The sequence below is a fragment of the Gymnoscopelus braueri genome, assembly GCF_963280865.1.
Source record: "Gymnoscopelus braueri genome assembly, chromosome: 1".
In the NCBI taxonomy this organism is placed as follows: domain Eukaryota; kingdom Metazoa; phylum Chordata; class Actinopteri; order Myctophiformes; family Myctophidae; genus Gymnoscopelus; species Gymnoscopelus braueri.
The window spans coordinates 60,252,794-60,275,265 of NC_137603.1; the positions used below are offsets into that span (position 1 = coordinate 60,252,794).

The following is a 22,472-nucleotide window of genomic DNA, read 5'->3' on the forward strand; positions in this document are numbered from 1 at the left end:
TGCAATTTCCCCCGTGCTGTGGCGGTGGGGAAGAGAGAGAAATACCGTGGAAGTGCCGAAAACCCCTTTTTTCTCTCGACTTTGTGTTTAGACAGAGTTAAAAATGAGAGTAAAGTGACTAACAGCAATGACTTATTGGGTTTGACTTGTGACCACCCAGTGTGTCGAGTCAGATGCATGATGTCCTTCTTCCTGTGTGTGTGTGTGTGTGTGTGTGTGTGTGTGTGTGTGTGTGTGTGTGTGTGTGTGTGTGTGTGTGTGTGTGTGTGTGTGTGTGTGTGTGTGTGTGTGTGTGTGTGCGCGCAGTGGTGGAAAGTAACTAAGTACATGTACTTAAGTACTATACTTAAGTACAATTTTGAGTTACTTTTCACTTTACTAGAGTATTTCTGATTTGCAATACTTTTACTTCTACCCCTCTACATCTCAGAGGCAAACATTGTACTTTTACTCCACTACAATTATTTGAAAACTTTGTTACTAGTTACTTTGCGGATATAAATTACGATATTATAAAACATACCGTAGCCCCTATTTTATACGCAGGCTATTTGAAAATAGCCGATCTACAAGCTCACAACGCGTCGCATCGCGACACGTTGTGAGCTTGTAGATCTGCTATTTTCAAACATTAGTACTTTTACTTTTGATGCCAATACTTTTGTACATCACAATCATTTTAACCACTTTATCGATTTATACGTTGGCTATTAAAAAATAGCAGATCTACAAGCTTGTAGATCTGCTATTTTATATATATATATATTTTTATATTTAAAAAAAAAAAATCAGATGGGGGTCCGTGACCAAATATATATCAATTTGGGGGTCCTTGACATGAAAGAATTGTGAGAACCACTTGCTTTAGGCGGTATAGGGTTAAAAATGACATTTATAAAATCGTTGTCTCTCACACGTATAGTAATATAAATGGGTGTGTGTGTGTGCAGTGGAACTTCCCCCTGATGATGACGGCGTGGAAGCTGGGTCCGGCGCTAGCGTGTGGGAACACGGTCGTCATCAAACCCGCCGAGCAGACGCCACTGACCTGCCTCTACATGGGCGCTCTGATCAAAGAGGTATAAAACACTCTACAGTGCACCATTGTCAATCAATAGTATACGAGCACGGAGTATAGGGCTGCGACTAGCCATGTATTTTATTCGAATAACCTAGACGCACATTTTTTATATCAATTCTATTCAATTCAGTCTTTATTTCAGACCCAAGGGGGATCCATATCACAATAAAAACACCAGACAAAAAGACCACAAAAGAAAGAAGTTGCTGTCGGGGCAAAAAAACTCTTATCTCCATATTCTTTTTATGTTTTTTCGTAAATTAACGCCCTACTTGATCATGCTACAGCGTCACACGAAAGCATCAAAAGTAGCAGATCTACAAGCTCGAAAAGCGGCGCGAAAACAAAGCATTTCGAGCTTGTGCCGTAGATCTGCAACTTTTTGATACTTTTGAATTTGAATCCTGAAAAGTAACAGTTTTGAGACATATGTGGTTTCCACCCGACAGAGACGATTAGGTCACAGAATTGATTAACTTCTTACGCACTGTCACGCAAAAAATATAGCTGATCTACAAGCTCACAATGTCATGAGCTTGTAGATCAGCTATTTTAACCACTTAAACTCCAGCATCGGTATAGTGTAGATTGTAGATCTGCTATTTTCAGCGAAAGCTTTCCCCACAATGACAGAAAACTGAAAAGACACTAGTATTGAGCACTGAGTGACTCCCCATATGGTTACCCATATGCATATGGTTACCCATATGGGGTTTAAGTGGTTAACTATGTTAAAGGGATAGATCACCCCCAAAATGACCCCCAAACTGGCTTTCTACAACAGTTGAATCGAACTAATCGATGTAATCGATTAGTTCGATTGAACTGTTGTAGAAAGCCAGTTTGTGCAGGCCTCTCTGTTATCTCTCGCTTCGCAGGGCCTCGCCCCAATCTTTTTCGGAGCCTCCGTGTCTGTTTGCTTCTTCTTTTTTTTTTTTTATGTTCTGTGGATTCTGTGTCGGGCCTGCTTGGTAGGGAAGTTGGGTTGGGTCCGGATTCCCCCCCCCCCCCCCCCCCTCTCACACTGCCTGTGGTTTAGCTTGGCTCTGGCTGTCATCTCCTCTAAAAGCTTGTTTCCTCCCATATTGTTTTGACAGGCCGGGTTTCCAGCGGGAGTCATCAATATTTTGCCAGGATTCGGGCCAACGGCAGGAGCGGCGATCGCCTCACACATGGGCATAGACAAAGTGGCCTTTACAGGATCAACCGAGGTAATGTCCCCCCCGATGATAACAGATCACATTGACCTATACCAGTGGTTCTCAACCTTTTCAGGCAGCATGAATTCATTGAATTCATGGAGATTGTTTTGTTTTTGTCACATTCCTGAGCCAATAATTTGATGATGACCGGGTGTATTTCCGGTAGGAGACACAAAGAGTCTACTTTGTGTCTCCTACCGGATACATTAGCATCTTTCCGCCGGTAATCAAATTATTGGCTCAAGAATGCGACAAAAACAAAAAAAAACTCAATGCTTAATGGGGTGTGTAATTGATAGAAAATAAGTAATTTTTTGGGTGAAATACCCCTTTAAATTGTCACTTCGCTGTCATCTGGCTGGCGGGGAAAAAAATGTGGGGACCCCCGTGTGGGTCCCGACCCACAGGTTGAGAACCACTGGCCTATTCCGCCACACGCTCACGCTTTTGTGTGACAACACGCGGTGACCCCAACAACATGTGCGTAGCATAAGAGCAATGGCTGCCGTGTCATTATTAGGGGACATTGTGTGCCTAAGCGCTGAAGCACCGTAAATGACAAACAAATGGGGTCTCTCACTGTAACGTCAAGCTGCTTGCTGCAGCATGCCCTGTCATTACTTCTCGTGACAGGAGGGCTCTCTCCATTTATCTCGGAGCACATGTGCGCGTGCACGCACGCACGCACGCAAAGCATGCGCACAACATGCGTTGGTCATCATCAGGAACAGACATAGCATCTCTCTGCGGCGACCTTGGTTCTCAAAGTGAGGTCCGGGGACCCCCAGGGGTCCATCTTGGGGGGGTTCCAGGGGGTCCCCAGGGAAATGTGTTGATGTATGTAGCGTCACAATTATTTTAACCACTTTAAACTTTTATACTTTGGGCTATTAAAAAATAGCAGATCTACAAGCTCATAGCGCGGCACCCGAGTGCCGCGCTATGAGCTTGTAGATCTTTGAATATTTGTAAATTTGTAACTCAAATCTTTGCTTCTGGGGGTCCCTGGAACATCATATTTTGAGATGGGGGTCCGCGGTCAAATTCATATCATTTTGGGGGTCCTTGACATGAAAAGGTTTGAGAACCACTGCTCTACAACACAGTCTCATTCCTTCTGAAGATAGATAGATAGATAGATGAAAAAAATGTCAAAAGTAGCAGATTCACAAGCTCAGGGTAGGCCTATTTTATGAAAAAACACAAAAAGTTAAAAAAAAACTTTGAGATAGGAGGTTTCTTTCCGACAGCGACGATATATAGAGCTACAGCCACCTCCCTCACTGTGATAAATATTGTACCTCTCTGCTGTACCTTTCATGGAGCTCTCCATCCCCACACACACACACACACACACGGGGGGGGGGCAGATGGCTTTGCAGAGTTGGGACGAAGTTAATGGAAAACTAAATGACCATGGGCATACCATGTTAGGCATTGAGCCTCTCTGAGAGGTGTTGTGGTCAGGAACAGCATTCCTCAGGCCGTGCGACAAGAGATTCCATTTCTGCGTCTCTCGCTTTATAAACATCTGTTATTTAAAAAAAAAAAAACACACAAAGCAAAACCTTCCTGGTAAAGAAGCGGATACAGCAATCTCCATGTAATATGTGTCATGTTTTGATGTGGCCGGTCTATATTTCACGTTGTATCTTTTGGTGAAACGAGCCAGGGTCATGTCGTGTTTTTGGAACGGCCTTGAGGTTTATAGTATCCCTGTTTTGACTCTCTTGGCGAGCGTGTCTGGAGTGGGAGAGAGAGAGGGAAGAACATGGCGATTACAATAATCACACACATGTAGAATGGTTTCAATTTTGAACCACGAAAAACAAATTCTTCTGGCGATGACAGCTGGCTTCCGGTCAGTCTGTTACGTTAGAGCAGAAACGGCTTGCTTACTTGTTGATCGTTTGTCGAGGCCAAAAGGGAAAAACGAAACACATTTAAAATGATGGATCAATTCATCCACGGAAGCAGTGGTGGAAAAAGTACTCAAATGTTTTACTTAAGTAGAACAATATAAAAATACTCTGTTACGAGTAAAAGGCCTGTGTTCAAAATTTTACTTGAGTAAAAGTACAAAAGTATTGGCATCAAAATATACTTAAAGTACCAAAAGTAAAAGTACTAAAATGTTTGAAAATAGCCGATCTACAAGCTCACAACGCGTCGCATCAATGGCCTACAGTATGTATAAAATAGGGCTGAAGTGGTTAATGTATGTTTTATGATATCATAATTTATATCTGCAAAGTAACTAGCAACTAAAGTTTTCAAATAATTGTAGTGTAGTGTAGTGGAGTAGAAGTACAATATTTGCCTCTGAGATGTAGTGGAGTAGAAGTAAAAGTTTTGAAAATTGGAAATGCTCCAGTAAAGTAAAAATGCCTCAACATTGTACTTAAGTACAGTACAGTACTTGAGTAAATGTACTTAGTTACTTTACACCACTGTGTAAAGTTATGGTAGATTGAAGCCAAGGGTTCTGCATGCTATCCACATGCAGTTGGAAACTTCAGAGTAATGAACAAGTAATGAACAGTAATGGTTTATCTCATTCTCTCCGGTAATTCTGTCGCATATAGTTCCCGTATAATACCCTAAAATAAAGTGGGCGCTGCAGTATCTGTGGAGTATCGTTAAGCCCTACTCTGGGACTAATATTATACGGAGACCTCATGGTTTTAATAACTCACTTAATGTAAGAACAAATCTCAACCGCGGTCACAGCTGTTCCAGAACCATATCAAACATTCCATCCGATCCATCTATAGACATCATAGATTACTATCAGCGATAAGAACGCAAACAGACACGGTAACCAAAGCAAAATGTCAAAACACGAAGAGAAAATATTTCTCCTAATTTTAGGGGCCTGAATGAAATCCAGATTGAGGATTGTTTTTGGATCCTGCAGTTTGAATTCCAATAACTCAAGTATTAACCCAGTAAGACCGGGGACGCATCTGTGTCATTTTTAGATTTGACCTAAAAAGCATTATTTTACACCTTGGCTATTCAAAAATAGCAGATATACAGCGCGAGTGCCGCGCTATGAGCTTGTATACCTGCTATTTTAGAAAATCGAGATTTTTTTTTGAAAATCTTTGAATATATGTATATTTTTAGAGCGAAAGTTTTTTACTCAAATCTTTGCTTCTGGAGATCTCTGGAAGAACATATTTTGATATGGGGATCCGCGGCCAAATATATATAATTTTGGGGGTCCTTGACATGAAAAAAGTTTGAGAACGACTGATATTACCGCGCTATGAGCTTGTAGATCTGCTATTTTTGAATAGCCAAATAAATCTTAAAATGACACACAGATGCGTTCCCGGTCTTAAAGGGTTAAAATGTGAGAAGCAGGCTGTGAGTCAGTTTAAAGTGTTTATACAGATAACAAGACAAGTGCATTAATTAGGCCCAATGAATCAGCCTTGAACCAACATACGTTTTTTCCCCGACATCCTAGTCGTACATTCACTGCCATTTAACCCATTATTGGCTATTGAAGAATAGCAGATATACAAGCTCGTAGTGCTACAAACTTGTAGATCTGCCATTTTTGAAAAATTGTGACAATTTCTGCAAATCTTTGAATATATATTTTTAAAGCGAACATTTGTAACTCAAATCTTTGCTTCTGGGGGGGGTCCCTGGAGCAAACATATTTTGAGATGGGGGTCCGCGGCCAAATACATATAATTGTGGGGGGGTCCTTGACATGAAAAAGCTTGAGAACCACTGACAACAACACAGGGTTTAAAAAAAAAAAACTGTTTAGTGATTTAGAAGACATTTTGTAGAATCGAGTCTCAGGTCTTAATGGGTTAAATGCACGCACGCACACACACACACCTACACACGCTCGCACGCGTGCATCTCCCTTGTTTTATCATCTGCGGTGGAGTGAACATTTCCTATGAGTGGCCTAGTTTTCTTTAACTAGTTTTTCTGTTGTTTCCTGCTGATCTGGAGTCAATTAAGGCCCCGCACGAGCCTTGTGCTCTCTAAGAGGCTGTCAATGCCCAGACAGTGAGTCACCATAGTAGCTACAGTCCCCTACTGAAACGTAGTGGTGGGCGAGACGACAGTGAGACACAGCTTCCCCTCCGCAGGGTGCCGCCGGGTGGCGGTGTGTGTAAGCTACAGGTGCATTTTCAGGGAGCACCGCACAACTCATCCGTGTATACTCACACACACATGCGGGGCTGTGACTGTACTCACGGAGCAGCATAGCATGTCCCCCCCCACCGGGAGTAAACACGCTATAGCCTAGCAGCCCTACTCCAGTCTCTTTGTATTAAAAGGCACTGAAGCCGTGCCAAGTGTTATGATGTCCACTCCAGGGCTGCTACACCGGTGGCACCAGACACGACAGAGCAGTCAACGGGCCGCTTCAGGGACCCCCAGAAGTTGTTCAAAAATCTGGGAGCTTGTATATCTGCTACTTTTGAATAGCTAACTTATAAATACTGAAAAATGTACAGTTTTGGCCCGGGCGGTTGGCGTAACTGTCTGGGCACCTAGGCCGGTAATCCAGCCTGACAGTGTGTCGCGGGTTCAACTCCCGACCATGACGACCTTTATCAGAAAAAAAGAACAGTTTTAAACACATATTTTGAGCTTATAGATCTGCTATGTTCGGTACCTGGCACAACATCTTTTAAATGGGGGGGGGGGGGGTCCGTGGCCAAATACATACGTACATACATTTGGGGGTCCTTGACATGAAAAAGTTTGAGAACCACCGTTCCATTCTATTCTTACACTCATTGAGAAACGTACTAAATCCAATATCCTTTTTATGAGGAGAGGAGTTCCTTTATTTTCCACTTAAGAGGTGGAGGGTGACATGGAACCGATATTCCCCCCCCCCCCCCCCCTCTGTCCTCTCCTCTCCACGCTCATTTTTCTTGGCTCTCGGAAAACAAAACAGACCAGTGTCAGTAACACGGAAACGAGCTTGTTTGTTTAGAGGTATGAGGGCCTGCTGGTTGTTGGGGTTTGTTCTATGACTCGCTGTTATCTATCGAAAGTATACAATACACTCACGGCCTCCGAGAGAGATTACCGTCACATGAACACCATGTTCCATCACACTTCGGGTCCGTTAGAAAATATGTCTCCCAAGCTCTACAACGAGACCAGCTGGTTAGCCTCAAATAATACTCAAGGATTTGTGTTATCTCAGAAATTGAACACCATAAAACACTAGGACTGCTTGCTCCTGCATATCTGAACTCTAAATCTGGAGCTTATAGGAGCTTTAAAAAAAGCTGGATTTCCAGTAATATTCTCAACACTTTTTTGATGAGAAAAACCGGGGGACGCAAAGTCGTATTTTCTACCGCAAGCACCCTCTGCACGGCATGTTAGCTTAACTAACTACCACGGTCACAGAACCCCCATACATACCACCCACAAACAAGATCCTGTGGTTTTGAGATCCCTTCGTTAAGACATGCCGTTTGTAGGATGCCTCGCTCAAAATGCTGAAACATCACTTTATTTTTCCGACCGTTGCCTCTCAAAACACGGCGTAACAGATATTCGGTCTATATATTTGCAGAACTCATGTTTCACCACCGGCGGCTCGACGTTGGACAGCATATCTCTCTGTTTTGGAGCGAACCAACCTGCATTTTTTTTTTAACCCTTTAAAGACGCAGGATTTCTTTGGGCTATTCAAAAATAGCAGATCTACAAGCTCATAGCGCGGCACTCGGTGCCGCGCTATGAGCTTGTAGATCTGCTATTTTTGAAATAACGTGCAAATCTTTTAATATATATATATATATATGTTTTAAAGCGAACATTTTTAACAATCTGTTCTTCTGGGGGTCCCTAGAACAACGGGTCCGCGGCTAAATACATATCATTTTGGGTGGTCCTCGACATGAAAAAGTTGGAGCACCACTGATATAGCAACATACTTTTTTTTTTATTAAACGGTAAGAATTTAGAAGACATTTGTAGAACATAATTATTTTCACCAAATGTTCACGATTTAAAAAAAAATACCAGATCTACAAGCTCATAGCGCGGCACTCGAACTTGCAGATCTTTGAATATATATATATATGTTTTAAAGCGAGCATTTTTAACGATCTATGCTTCTGGGGGTCCCTGGAACTACAAGCTCACCGAGTGCCGCGCTATGAGCTTGTATATCTGCTATTTTTGAATAGCCCAAAGAGATCTTAAAAATGACACGGACGCGTTCCCGGATTTGAGAGGGTTAATGGTCGTATCCAGCTGATTTACTGAGCTGGCCCACGGGCCTGCCTTCTATCTGTGAGTAAACCCGAGATGTGCTTCCTCCCTATAGGTCGGAAAGCTGATCCAAGAAGCAGCTGGGAAGAGCAATCTGAAGAGAGTAACACTGGAGCTGGGAGGGAAGAATCCAAACATCATTTTTGCAGATGCCGATAGTACGTTTTTTTGACTCACTGTTTTATTAATTGTGTGCCCATTCGGGCCAGTGGTGGAAGAAGTACTCCGATATTTTTACTTTTAAGTAAAAGTAGCAATACCGCAATATAAAAATGCTCTGTTACAAGTAAAAGGCCTGTGTTCAAAATGTTACTCGAGAAAAAGTTGCAAGAGTTTTGGCAACAAATTATACTTAAAGTACGAAAAGTAAAAGTACTAATGTCTGAAAATAGCAGATCTACAAGCTCACAATGCGTTGTGAGCCTGCAGATAGGCTAAAATAGCCTATGTATAAAAGAGTACAAGTAAAAGTATTGCAAATTGTAAAAACTCTAGTAAAGTAACTCAGAATTGTACTTAAGTACAGTATTTAAGTGCATGTATTTAGTTACTTTCCACCACTGCCATTTGCCTGTTTTGATTGATTGATTGAATACTTTATTAACAGTTTGCAAAAAGGTACAGAGGTACAGTTATACAATAATGCTAAAAGGACAACACAAGGGCTTGTTTCCATTGTGGTCCTGTGTATTCAATTCATCAAGACATACTGTAATCCATAACCACTTAAATCCTAGATACTTTGTTGACCGGGGTCCCCCAGGGGTCTATCCTTTTTTTCTCTCCCCTCTCCACCAAATCTTGCCGGCGACAATTGCAGATCTACAAACTCACATCGCGTTGCGACGAGTTGTGAGCTTGTAGATCTGCTGTTTTCGGCAGATGCTCGCCTGTTTTTTTTTGTTGCATAAAGTCCGCCTATAGGCTATGTCCAGAAAAGGGACGCTTTGAGGGTTCATGTGGTTTACAGATGTCCCGCTATAGATGATGGGCACAGGTGTTCACAAAACGTTGCTAGTTCCCCTCATGGTGTCGATGGAGTCCACCCTGCCCTGGAGGGAAGAACGTATCGCTGTGTCAGGGAGTGTTTAGTTTAGTTATACGAGTGATGGAAGAAACACATAGTCTGTTACAAGCACACGTTCGGTATTCAAAATTGACTTGAGTAAAAGTACAAAAGTACATACTTCAAATGAAATTCAATTCAAATGTCAAAGTAAAAGTGCAATATTTGCCTGTGAGATGTAGTGGAGTAGAAGTCAAATTATAAGTAAAGTAAAAAAAATACCTCAACATTTTACTTGAGTAAATGTACTTAGTTACTTTCCACCACTGCGTGTCCCATTATCAATGAATTTTAAATCCACACGAAAGTGGATATTATGCACATACATGGGACTGCAGAGAATCCCGCAGTTGCTCTCCAAAGCTTTGTAGTTGGTGGTGCTGTGAAGAAGGCCCCAAAACGGATGGATAGTTCTCATGTATGCTCTCTCTCTCTAAGTGGGCTCAACCAGACTGGGGGTGCCACGGTCCTCTCAAATGCTTTCAGCAGGCCGTGACACGGGGCTCCCCAAGGCCTGTAAATCAGGAGAATGGAACCTGCCCCGGTCGGGGCCCTATAGCTGCTTCTGCCGGGGCCCATAAATCACTGCTGCTCCATTTTAACCCCTCGTGCAGCACCATGCAGCAGGGCCCTGTCTGTCTCTCAGGTGTCCCGTATCACGTTCTCACAGAGTTAGGAGTTATTGCAGCCATTGGACAAATCTCGTTTCTGTAACTAGGCAGAGATTTCGTCTCCCTGTAGTTTACTGCTCACAACTCTATTTCCTTTTCTTTCTTTTTCCCTGTTTTTGCAATTCAGTTTTTTTTTAATATAACGTGATAGTGGCATTTGAATTTAAAGGTTAAATTTGAATTTGAATTGAATTCAAATTGTTAAATAGCTCTATATTATGGTCATTGATATTTAGTGTTGGTTCGGTTACAGGGGTCTCTCCCTGTCTCTCCCACTGAAAATACATAAGTCATGTCGGGATACCAATTTGATCCAATCAGGAGAGAGAAGTCATACAGGATACAATACAAACAAGTGAAATGTATCCATTTATATGTTGGCTATTCAAAAGTAGCAGATCCACAAGCTCAAAAATTTCATTTGCATTTGGGGGGTCCTTTAAAAGTTTCTGTTTTCACTGAAACAAGCGGGTTGGTGGTGTAGCTAGTTGTTTAACCCCTTCCCTTCCCCCGTTCTCTTTTCCTTTGCAGTGGAGCTGGCGGTGGAGCAGGCCCACCAGGGGGTGTTCTTCAACGCCGGACAGTGCTGCACGGCGGGCTCGCGCATCTACGTGGAGGAGCCCATCTACGAGGAGTTCGTCCGCCGCAGCGTGGAGCGCGCCAAGAGGAGGATAGTGGGGAGCCCCTTCGACCCCACCACCGAGCAGGGCCCACAGGTGAGAACGAAAATGCCAAGCAGTGGTGTAACTAAGTACGTGTGTAAACGCCCCGGGATTTCGAACCCGGGTCTCCCACGCGGAAAAAGCCAACGCCTTAACCACTAAGCCAAAGGGAATTCCCTATCACTCGGGGGGAGATATTAAGAGTTTTATGCCATCGGGCTGAGGTTGTGAACCACTCTTTTACACATGTACTCGAGTAGGCTACTGTACTTAAGTACAATTTTTTTGTTTTTTTGTTTTTTTTAAACTTTACTGGAGTGTTTCCAATTTTCTGTACTTTTACTTCTGCTCCACTACATCTCAAGAGGCAAATATTGTACTTTTACTCCACTACAATTATTTGAAAACTTTAGTTGCTATAGTTACTTTGGAGATTTTGATTATTACAAAACCACTTCAGCCCTATATACATTTCGGCCATTTGAAAATAGCCGATCAACAAGCTCACAATGCGTCGCGATGCGACACATTGTGAGCTTGTAGATCGGCTATTTTCAAAAGATTTTCATGCATTTTACACATTTGAAAACTTTGAGAAATGGGACATTCTGCTTAATGAGCACTTTCTACTTTTGATACCAATACTTTTGTACTTTTACTAGTACATTTTGAATTAACTTGTAACAGAGTATTTCTACATTGCAGTATTGATACTTTTACTTAAGACACGTTTCCTTAACCGTAGCTGTGTAGCCGTTTACCGTCACCGACCTGCCAATGGCGTGGAAGTTATACCAAAGACGGTTGATATAGAAAGATAGACCATCGCAATTGAAGCCACTAGAGGCGAAATGGTACACAAATCCATGTTCTCTCTTCCCCGTATGGCCGTATCTCTCATGAACTTCTATCTCATGGTTTCCCCTCTTCTCTCCTATGCAGATCAGCCAGGAGCAGCAAAGCAGCATCCTGGAGTACATCCAGAGTGGCATCAGTGAGGGAGCCAAGCTGGAGTGTGGAGGCAAAGCCCTGGGCCTGAGCGGGTACTACATAGAACCCACCGTGTTCTCCAGTGTGAGGGATGACATGCGCATCGCCAAAGAGGAGGTACAGTACCACTGTACACTGTGTCTATCATTAGTGTTATTCATTCATTACTGCATGACTGCTGCAGATATGGGCTAATGAGCTGAATTAAATGGATGTTTCACTTTCAAATCAAAGATTTGCAAAAATGTTCACGATTACAAATAAATAAATAGCAGATCTACAAGCTCGCTTGTATATCTGCTATTTTTGAATAGCCAAAATATAAAATATGGGTAAAGTGGTTGAAAAGAATGTGATGCTATATTAGCTATATTAACAAATTAATATAGCATCACCCCTGGGGGACCTATAGTTTGTCCCCTCCTTTCTTCCCTCTATCCCAAATCTCTACGCTGGAAATAGCCGATCTACAAGTTTGTAGACCTGCATTTTTTCACAGCATATTTGCAGAACATTTGCCTATTATGACGTGCCCAGAATTGGGACGATAGTGTTCATGTGGTTATGAATTTTGTCATTCCCAAGACATATTTGCAGTGTGTTCCCACTGCTGTAACGTGTGTTGTGATGTCCGTATTCATCCTGTATATTCTTGAATATTTTCAGATTTTTGGGCCAGTACAGATGATCATGAAGTTCAAAACCATTGAAGAGGTGATAGAAAGAGCCAACAACACAGAATATGGCTTAGTCGCTGCTGTATTCACAAATGATCTCAACAAAGCCATGACCATATCCACAGCCATGCAGGCTGGCACTGTATGGTAAGACTTGTTTTTTTTTATGGCACATTATTCATTCTGCAATCATAAAGTACTTTAGTATCTTGGTGGCCTCTCTGGTATAGCCAGCTAATACATTATTGTTATTATAGATTCCATTACCCTGAAATATTTTGTCCTTTTATTTAAAGACCAAACAATTGTTTTCAGCCCGATATGTATTTCCATTTGAAAATAGCCGATCTACAAGCTCACAGTGAGCTTGTAGATCAGCTATTTCCAAAAGATATTTATACAATTGAAAACTTGAAATGGGACATTCTGCATAATGAGTACTTTTACTTTTGGTACTTTAATTTTATTTTTGTATTTTCACTCAAGTACATGTTGAATTCCAGAATTTTACTTGTAAACAGAGTATATCTATATTGCAGTATTGATACTTTTACTTAAGTAAAGAAATGTGAGTACTTTTTCCACCACTGGTCTTGTCAGTGACTTCACCGTGTGTAACATGATACAATGACTAAACAAAACATGTGCCTGGAAAATGCAGAGGAATGATGTATGTTTTGTATATGTGTCTTATAGGATAAACTGCTTCAATGCCCTGAGCACGCAGTGTCCATTTGGAGGATATAAAATGTCTGGCAATGGACGTGAATTGTGAGTATTCATTTTGGTTTGCTGGCCCTACTGTATCCACACCATAAGCCAGGCTATAACTAATATTGACATTCTGTGCTTTGAAATCCTACCATGGCAGAAATTGCATAATGTAATTCTTTACGTGAGATTATATTACACTATCTATACAGTACCTGCAGCAGTGTAAGCACTGGACATTACTTCAGTTTAAAGGAACACGCCACGTCTTTTTAGACCATTAGCTCACATGCCATGCACGCTGGCACGGGACACTTTGCGTATCGTTGCTGTCGGGCAGAAACCTCTTATCTCCATACTCTAACTTTTTTTATTTTTGGGTAAATTAATCATACCACAGTTAGGATGTGTCGTTCATGATCGATTCGTTCAAAATAACTAGTTCCTTGCCGTGAGCGAGCTCGTTCACCTTCTGAAACTGTTACGTTCACGCTATCGTGCCCCCATCCCCTCACCCCCGTACACAGGACGGGAGGTCGGGCTGTGCGCGCCACGTAAAAAAACCTGCTAGTGTTTTACACTAGAAAATAGCGCTACTGAACGAGAACGTGAACGAATCATTTGAACGAATCATTGCCGTGAACGTGAACAAAATCATTCGTTCACTGAACGTTTTTTCTTACCACTATACCACAGTGTCACACAAAAGTATCAAACGTAGCAGATCTACAAGCTTGTAGATCTGCTGCTCCTGAAAATTAACAGTTTTGGACATACAGTATGAGGTTTCCACCCGACAGAGACGTTATTAAGACTGCACCCACAAACATGCACCTATCGATGTACTTAATGTATAGCCTATATATCCTTATACATACTGCAGATAACTATGCACGTATAAACATATGGATAATATTAAGAAATAGGACCCATACCCACATCACTTTCCAGCACCTCAAAAGTGTGCTATGACTAATATACTGTACTAATATATGTTGCTATTTTTCTTCTGATTCTACACACTATTGCTGCTATTCTTAATCATTTCTTTGTTATTGTTGTTATTGTTACAATGTTGAGTAACCAAAACCAAATACATTTTTACTCTTGTGTACTAGTGTAAGTACAGTATGTGTACTAAAAAAAAAAATCGAAGATTTTCAAAACTCTTTCGAAAATAGCAGAACTACAAGCTCTAAGTGTGTCGCGATGCAACATGTCGTTGTGAACTTTGAAGTTTGGATAATATTTTTTTTGACCATTTTTGGAAATAGGGTTTAAGACTAAAACCCCAGCATCCGTATTCTGGGGAAAACATTCACAGAGAAATAGCAGATTGACAAGATTTTTCAGCGAAGATATATTTAATGTAAAGCGAAAACAGAAAAGTCTAGTGACTTTTCTGTTATATAGTAGCCTGGGATCCAGACTGCTTCGCTACGTTCGGCGGATTTTGTTTCTCACTCGCTGTACAGTCTGGAAAGCCTCCTATCTCTCTGCACAGACTATCTCTCTGTCACTTCCTGACTTGTCTACGTCATTAAAATACGAGTCAAATAGGAGGCTGGCCAGACTGATAAGCGAAGTGAGAAAAATAAAAATCAGCCGAACGTAGTGAATCAGGCTGGATAACCAGGCTAGTTATATAGCCCTGAGGGACTACTTTGAGGGCGTTTCTGTGTTGTTTTTAAGTCCACATTTCCCTGATTTTCCCAACTTTCTGTGTTCCCAGGGGCGAGAGCGGCCTGAGGGAGTACTCGGAGGTGAAGACCATCACTATGAAGGTGGTCTGCAAGAACTCTTAAAGAAGGCGTACCTTATAGCCACACCTCCTCATCCACTGACCCGCCTGTTGGCCCTTATAGCCACACCTCCTCATCCACTGACCTGCCTGTTGGCCCAAAAACCCATCGATGGTAGCAAAACAAAAACACACACTAACACTCATCTCCATGGGTAATAACTACAGACTGTGACCCACCACCACCCAAAAAAACTGCCGACGGTCCCATCCATCCATCCAACACCACCACCACGGAATGTCAACTAATCTCCCGTTCAAGCTGTCTCCACTCCTGCTTTTTACGTTCAGAGGCAGCCATCTTGTTTTGTTTTGTTTTGTCCAATAGGCTCTATATGCACAGCAGCCATATTGTAAAGAAATTGGGCCTCTTCTTTACTTACCTTCACAGGTGTTACCGATGATACTAATGAAGGCTCTGTTCCATTTAGTGTAGCACTGTGGTTCTCAAACTTTTAAAATTTCAAGGACCTCCGTAACTCTAAAGGTCCTTACACACCGGCGAATATGCGAATATACGCAAAATTCGGACTCGTTCCGAATAATTAAAAGACGCTTTTTCGCTTCGCGAAACTGATGTGGACGCTTGCATTGACTTTATAAGGTTTTTAAAAAAAATGTATTTATTCGCATGAAGAATTCGCCCCGGTGTGTAAGGACCTTAAGAGTGTACAAATGGAACCAAATGGACCCTTATGGGTCCATTTGGTTCCATTTGTACACTCTTAGAGTTACGCACCTGTAAGGGTCCATTTGAAACCCCCTCAAAGAACCATGAGGGTCCCTAGACCCCACTTCGAGACCCACTCGTATCCGTATTCTGGGGAAAACATTCATAGACAAATAGCTGATTGACAAGATTTTTCAGTGAAGACATATTTAATGTAAAGCGAAAACAGAAAAGTCTAGTGACTTTTTCTGTTTAATATCAGCACCGTGAATCTGTTTGACCAGAATGGAAAACAGAGCCTTCATTAGTATAATTGTTAACACCTGTGAAGGAAGTAAGGAAGAGGCCCAATTTCTTTTCCAATATGGCCGCTGTGCATAGAGCCTATTGACGTCAACAACCCACCCGTCTCTACACCCCCATACGCCTCCTCCAACTAACTACACTAAAGCACTCGAAGAGACGATGGGGGGAGGGGCTGTACGGTCTGCCACACCCTTCTACCCCCTCCCCCCCTACCACCCCCCCAGGTGCATGCTGGGTAATATACCGGGAAGACTGAAATCAGCGTACTTCCATTCATCTCTGTGTTATAACAACTTTTGTCCTGTGTTCGGGAGACAAGAATGGTTTTGCTGTATTGTAAAAAAAAAAGGGCAGCAGTTTCCAACCTTTTCTGGATCAGGGGGTCCCCTGGGGGTCCCGTGTTAAGCGGTCAGATGGGTGGGCCCGCGTGCATATTCAGAGCATGTTTATTTTTATGATCAATCAAATCGGTTGCGTTCCGGCCTTGGATCAAACGTTTTTTTTGATACATGACAGTTTTATTATTAATGTTATTTTATCATTAAAATCGCAGTGTTTGGTCAATTATTTGGGGGTCCCACTTCCAATATCCTCACGACTCACAGGCTGGCCCCCCGACCCACAGGTTGGGAATGGCTGCTGTCAGGGCATCATTGTCAGAACCTCATTCTAATGATGTATGTATCGTTGTCTTGATTTGACCAGGTAAAGACGGTAAAACCCCAGTTCATTTATAAAAGGCGGTGTAAAAAGTGATATTTTCTTTAGATTTATATGTTATCCCTTTAAGACCGGGAACGCATTTGTGTCATTTTTAGATTTATTTGGTTATTAAAAAAATTGCAGATGTACAAGCTCGAAGCGCGGCTCAGAGTGCCGCGCTATGAGCTTGTAGATCTGCTATTTTTGAAAAATCTTGAACATTTGTGCAAATCTTTGAACAAACACTCGATCTGGACTTAGGCAATGATTACTTTTGGAATATTGGAAACTTAAAAAGGGGGGGGGTTGTTTTACACAAAAACATATCACTTACACCTCCTTTAACCCATTAAGACCTGAAACGCATCTGTGTCACTTTAAGATTTATTTGGCTATTCAAAAATAGCAGATATACAAGCTCATAGCACGGCACCAAGTGCCGCGCTATGAGCTTGTAGATCTGCTATTTTTGAAAAATCGTGATTTAAAAAAAAAAAAGATTTCTTTCAAAAAACTGTTGGGATTTAGAAGACATTTTTAGAATCGGCTTCAGGTCTTAATGGGTTCACTCAGAGAGTGTACGAATGGAACCAAATGGACCCTTTACACAGGTCCATTTGGTGCCACTCTTGGGAGTGAAATTACTGGCCAGAATGTCACTGTGCAAATGTTATGGGAAGCATATTATCAGCTCATTCAAGGCCACTGAAGTTGTCACGCTCAGACATGAATGACATTGAAAAAAAAGAAAGAAAAAATGTTTAATTCAGAATATAAATTGATGGTTTCTAATTGTCTTCGTGTTCTTTATGTTCTAGCTTTTACCACTTAACACTGTATGTCAACCTTTTGACTGATGTAAACATGAAAACCAGATTTTAACCTCCTTAAAACGATTATACTCACACCTGCTAAGAGAGGAGTAAAATAAAATGTATTTTAAACATTGTAATAGATCTTCATTGATGTTCATGTATGTTCCTGTCTATACAATCATATACTATAAAATTATAAGAGCTAAAAAAAATTGACCATAGGTTTTTTTTGTTTGTTTGTTTGTTTGTTTTTCAGTAAATTTGATTTCTCTCAAAACCCTTTCCAAGTGTCTTCACTACGTTGTCATTGGAAGCATAATCGTCTCTGTCGGGTGGAAACTGTTACTTTTCAGGATTCAAATTCCAAAAGCATCAAAAGTAGCAGATCTGCAAGCTTGAAACGCGTCGCTTCGCGTCGCGTTTCGAGCTTGCAGATCTGCTACTTTTGATGCTTTTGTGTGACGCTGTAGTATGATCAAGTAGGGCGTTCATTTATGAAAAAACGAAGAGGTTTCTGCCCGACAACAGCGATATAATACATCATCGCTGTCAGGTGGAAACCAAATGCCGTTACTTTCCAAGAAAGGGAAAAAATGGTGTTCAAATGGATTCAACGTAGTTATTATTTAGTCAGAAGCTCTAATTAACACTTAAATATTTACAAAACCCACAGACGCACTTTTCACTTTCAATTTTTTTTTCAAATGTGACGCTGTGTGTGAGCTTGTAGATCGGCTATTATTCCACTTTTGTCAGAGGCTGTCATACGATGCAGTACTTCTGTCCACCACTGTATGCAATAAAAAATGACATTTATATTTTAGAATGGGGGTGTTGGGGGGGGGGGGGGGGGGCACCCAAAAAAATCTTGCTTAGGGCCACGAAAATCCTAGGGCCGGCCCTGCCACTGGTCCTTCATATTGGAACGGTATCAGGGTTGGTTTTCAAAGCGCTGGGTGTAGGTTTGTTCCAGCTGGTGTTTCTCCGCCGTTCAAAGCCCCATACAGCGAACATACCAGTAGGCGGCCGGCAGTGGTGGAAAAAGTTCTCAAATGTTTTACTCTCAAGTAAAAATATCAATACTGCAATGTAGAAATACTCTGTTACTTAAGTAAAAGTCCGGAATTCAAAATTGACTTGAGTAGAAGTACAAAAGTATTGGTATCAAAATGTACTTAAAGCACCAAAAGTAGAAAGTACTCATTATGCAGAATGTCCCATTTCACAAGTTTTCAAATGTATACAAATCTTTTGAAAATAGCAGATCTTTTGAGTTCAGATATGTTTGAGTTCAGTACCATAGTCATTAACCAGTCAAGCACCATAGTCATTAACCATAGTCAGCACCATAGTCAGCACAATAGTCAGCACTATAGTCAGCACCATAGTCAGCACCACTGTCAGCACCATAGTCATTAACCATAGTCAGCACCATAGTCATTAACCATAGTCAGCACCATAGTCATTAACCATAGCCAGCACCATAGTCAGCACCATAGTCATTAACCATAGCCAGCACCATAGTCAGCACCATAGTCATTAACCATAGTCAGCACCATAGTCATTAACCATAGCCAGCACCATAGTCAGCACCATAGTCATTAACCATAGTCAGTAGTACTGACTATGGTTAATATGGTTCTGACTCAGTACCATAGTCAATAAGTCAGTACCATAGTCAGTACCATAGTCAGCACCATAGGCAGTACCACAGTCATTAACCATAGTCGGCACCATAGTCAACTCGGTACCATAGTCGGTACCATAGTCAACTCGGTACCATAGTCTGTACCATAGTCAACTCGGTACCATAGTCGGTACCATAGTCGGTACCATAGTCGGTACCATAGTCATTACCATAGTCAGTATCTATGGTACTGTGTCTATATGTGTGAATTAAAACACGTGAGCATGTGCACAGGGTGCCGTGTTAAGGCTTCACAATAACCGTCTGATTCTCTCCACTAACATGTTGTGCAAGAGTGTGTGCATAGCTCTCATTCCAGTGTTGTGTGAGTCAAGGCTTATTGAGTTATCATTTCCTGAGAGGAGACTCCTCCACAAAATGATGCCCTGACATGCTCATGCGTTCACAACTATGAATAAAAATGGCAAAATCATGCACATGGAAAATTGTTTCACTGTGTTATCAAGATGATAGATTATGAGAGACTACATTGCAATACACTGTGGAATGTATGAGGAGTTAGCCGTTAGTGTACAATCGTACACCCCGAAAATGCAGAAGAAGTGTGTGTGTGTGTATGTATATGTATATGTATATGTATATATATATATATATATATATATATATATATATATATATACATATATATATATATATATATATGTACACAATCCTTGTAATGCGACTCTAATGTAGGCCATGTTTTTTTGTTTTAGCTTTTTACCCCAATTTAGTCATCATACCAATTGATTCCTCCCCACTATCTGTGTGTTGTCACGGCTGTTGAATCCTACTGACTCACCTACCAGTTAGGAGCCCCCACCGGGAGGACGTAGAGCCTTCGTCCAACTCATCCCGCCCAACACTCCGCCCCCAGCCCGTAGGAGTACGTGCAATGACCAATATCAACCTCCCCACCCGGCTTCCCTCCCCCGAACACGGGCAAATTGTGTTCGTATAGATAGACAGTCGACAAAGCCGGATGCACCACGGTGGATTCGAACCCACAACCTTGTGGTGGTGGGAAGGCCCTTTAGCACGGCATAGACCCTCCAGACAAATGCGATTATGCGATCGCAGAATTTACAGCATAATTATCAAAATGGTGCATAATTATGCGGGGGTAATGTTTTTTCAAAAAGGCTGCATCGCATAATATGCGCATCGCATAATATGCGCATCGGATCGCATAATATGCGCTTCGCATTGCATATTTTCGCATATTTCGCAACTTCCCGCAATTTCACCGCATAAAATTGCAAATAAAAAAACGCATATTTCATTGCTAAATCAAGGATTTTAGCCCGCATAATCAAGAGTTTTAGCCCGCATAATCAAGAGTTTTAGCCCGTGTTTTTCTGGAGGGTCTAACTGCACCACCCAAGTGCTCGTAGGCCAGAGAGAGAGAGAGAGAGAGAGAGATTGTTAATCTCCTGTTATTGCCTTTGTCGATTGTAAATGTTGTAATGTTGAAATTGTCTTGTGACTTTCTTTCTGTTTTCACGGTCTGGCATCTAAGGACAAATGAAGCTGTCTAGAAAAGGATGCGTGTCCGTCTGCCTGTCCGGGAGCTTATCTTGCAAACCACTGGACCACAGACAAAATGTCTTGTGCACGCTGCCAGTAGGCCAGGGAAATAAATCCCCACATATTTTTTCACTGATTGACAGTGAGTCATTGTAAAAAAAATATTTTTGTCCATCCATCTTCAACTGCTTATCCAGAATCGGTTCGCAGGGGCAACAGTTCCGGCAGAGAGCTCCAGACTTCCCTTTCCGGAGCAACGTTTGCCACTTCCTCCTGGGGGATCCCGAGGCGTTCCAAGGCCAGTGTGGAGATGTGATCCCCCCCATCTGGTCCTTGGTCTGCCAGGGGGTCCCCTCCCAGTGGGACGTGCAGTGAGGACCTCCGTGCTAGATACCCGAACCACCTAAGCTGGCTCCTTTCCAAGTGAAGGAGCAGCGGTTCTTCTCCTGAGTCTCTGGCGGATGACCGAGCTTCAGTTTGTTTTCCGTTATTAATGTTATTTTCTGTTCCCACCTTGTCGTGTGGCAGTCAATCTATGATCAATCTTTCCCTAAAGACTGAAGCAAGGACTAAAGTGTTGCAAGAACATCTTAGGCCAAGTTTTGAACTCCCAACCTCTGCTATGAGAAGCATGCATCTACCACCAGTGGTGGAAAAAAGTACTTTAGTCAAGTAAAAGTATCAAAACTGCAAGTATGTCCGGAATAAATAAAAGTAAAAGTATAAAAGTATTGGCATCAAAATGTACTTTATAAAAAGTAAAAGTGCTCATTATGCAGAATGTCTCATTTCAAGTTATCAAATGCATAAAGATATTTTTTCGCATTGTGAGCTTAGATCTGCTATTTTCAAAATGGCCGAAATCTATATAGAGCTAATGTATTGTGGTTAATGTATGTTTTGTAATAATAATCAAAATCTACAAAGTAACTAGTAACTAACATTTTCAAATAAATGCAGTGGAGTAAAATTACAGTATTTGGATCCAAGACGTAGTGGAGTAGAAGTAAAAGTAAAAGTATTGGAAATTGGAAAGTAAAGAACAAATACCTCAAAATTGTCCTTAAGTACAGTACTTAGGTAAATGTACTTAGTTACTTTCCACCACTGTCTACCACTGCAAAACTATGGAGAGAAAAAAGAAACGTCATCTATGGTTTTCAACCCGTTTACAAAGCACTGACATATGTCACCAGCACCACAAAGACATGGGAGTTGTTAGTGACAACCAAATACTCATACCTCGTAGGATTTAGATGCAGAGTAAACACTAAGCATGTTCTAAACAGTGTCTTTGAAACGAGGACATTTGTATTTCTGGGGCACTGACATCTCCAGCACCACAGAGGGGCTGGAGGTATTGATGAAAAGTAAATATTTAACCTCCTCGGATTTGGGTGCAAAGTAAAAAATGATCCAAGCGGTGGCTTTGAACCTAGAACCTGTCTGATCATAATGCTTTGACACATCTGTGCTACAGATGAAGTGGTGACACAAAACTAAATATCTAAACCCCATTTTTTTCACGTTTTTTAAAAAAACCTTCAACACAACTCTCTGTTGCTCTCAAGCAAACTTGGGATGCAGAGTCCAAATTTACCAACAGGTGAAATTGAACCGAGAGC

The 22,472-nt window shown here is 41.6% G+C and overlaps 2 protein-coding genes across 2 annotated transcripts in view; both read left to right on the forward strand.

The window, feature by feature from the left end:
* The window catches only part of aldh1a2 (aldehyde dehydrogenase 1 family, member A2), a 43,451-nt gene extending 27,676 nt beyond the window's left edge, over positions 1 to 15,775 (forward strand). Inside the window, exons 6-13 of the mRNA XM_080436749.1 lie at positions 951 to 1,079; positions 2,179 to 2,292; positions 8,618 to 8,720; positions 10,831 to 11,015; positions 11,904 to 12,068; positions 12,618 to 12,775; positions 13,325 to 13,399; positions 15,072 to 15,775. Coding sequence (XP_080292875.1) covers positions 951 to 1,079; positions 2,179 to 2,292; positions 8,618 to 8,720; positions 10,831 to 11,015; positions 11,904 to 12,068; positions 12,618 to 12,775; positions 13,325 to 13,399; positions 15,072 to 15,144 — 1,002 coding nt within the window. The 3' untranslated portion in view covers positions 15,145 to 15,775. The remainder of the gene's footprint in view (positions 1 to 950; positions 1,080 to 2,178; positions 2,293 to 8,617; positions 8,721 to 10,830; positions 11,016 to 11,903; positions 12,069 to 12,617; positions 12,776 to 13,324; positions 13,400 to 15,071) is intronic.
* The window catches only part of LOC308091208 (disintegrin and metalloproteinase domain-containing protein 10-like), a 486,352-nt gene that overhangs the window by 219,429 nt on the left and 244,451 nt on the right, over positions 1 to 22,472 (forward strand). The gene's annotated exons all lie outside the window — the stretch shown is intronic.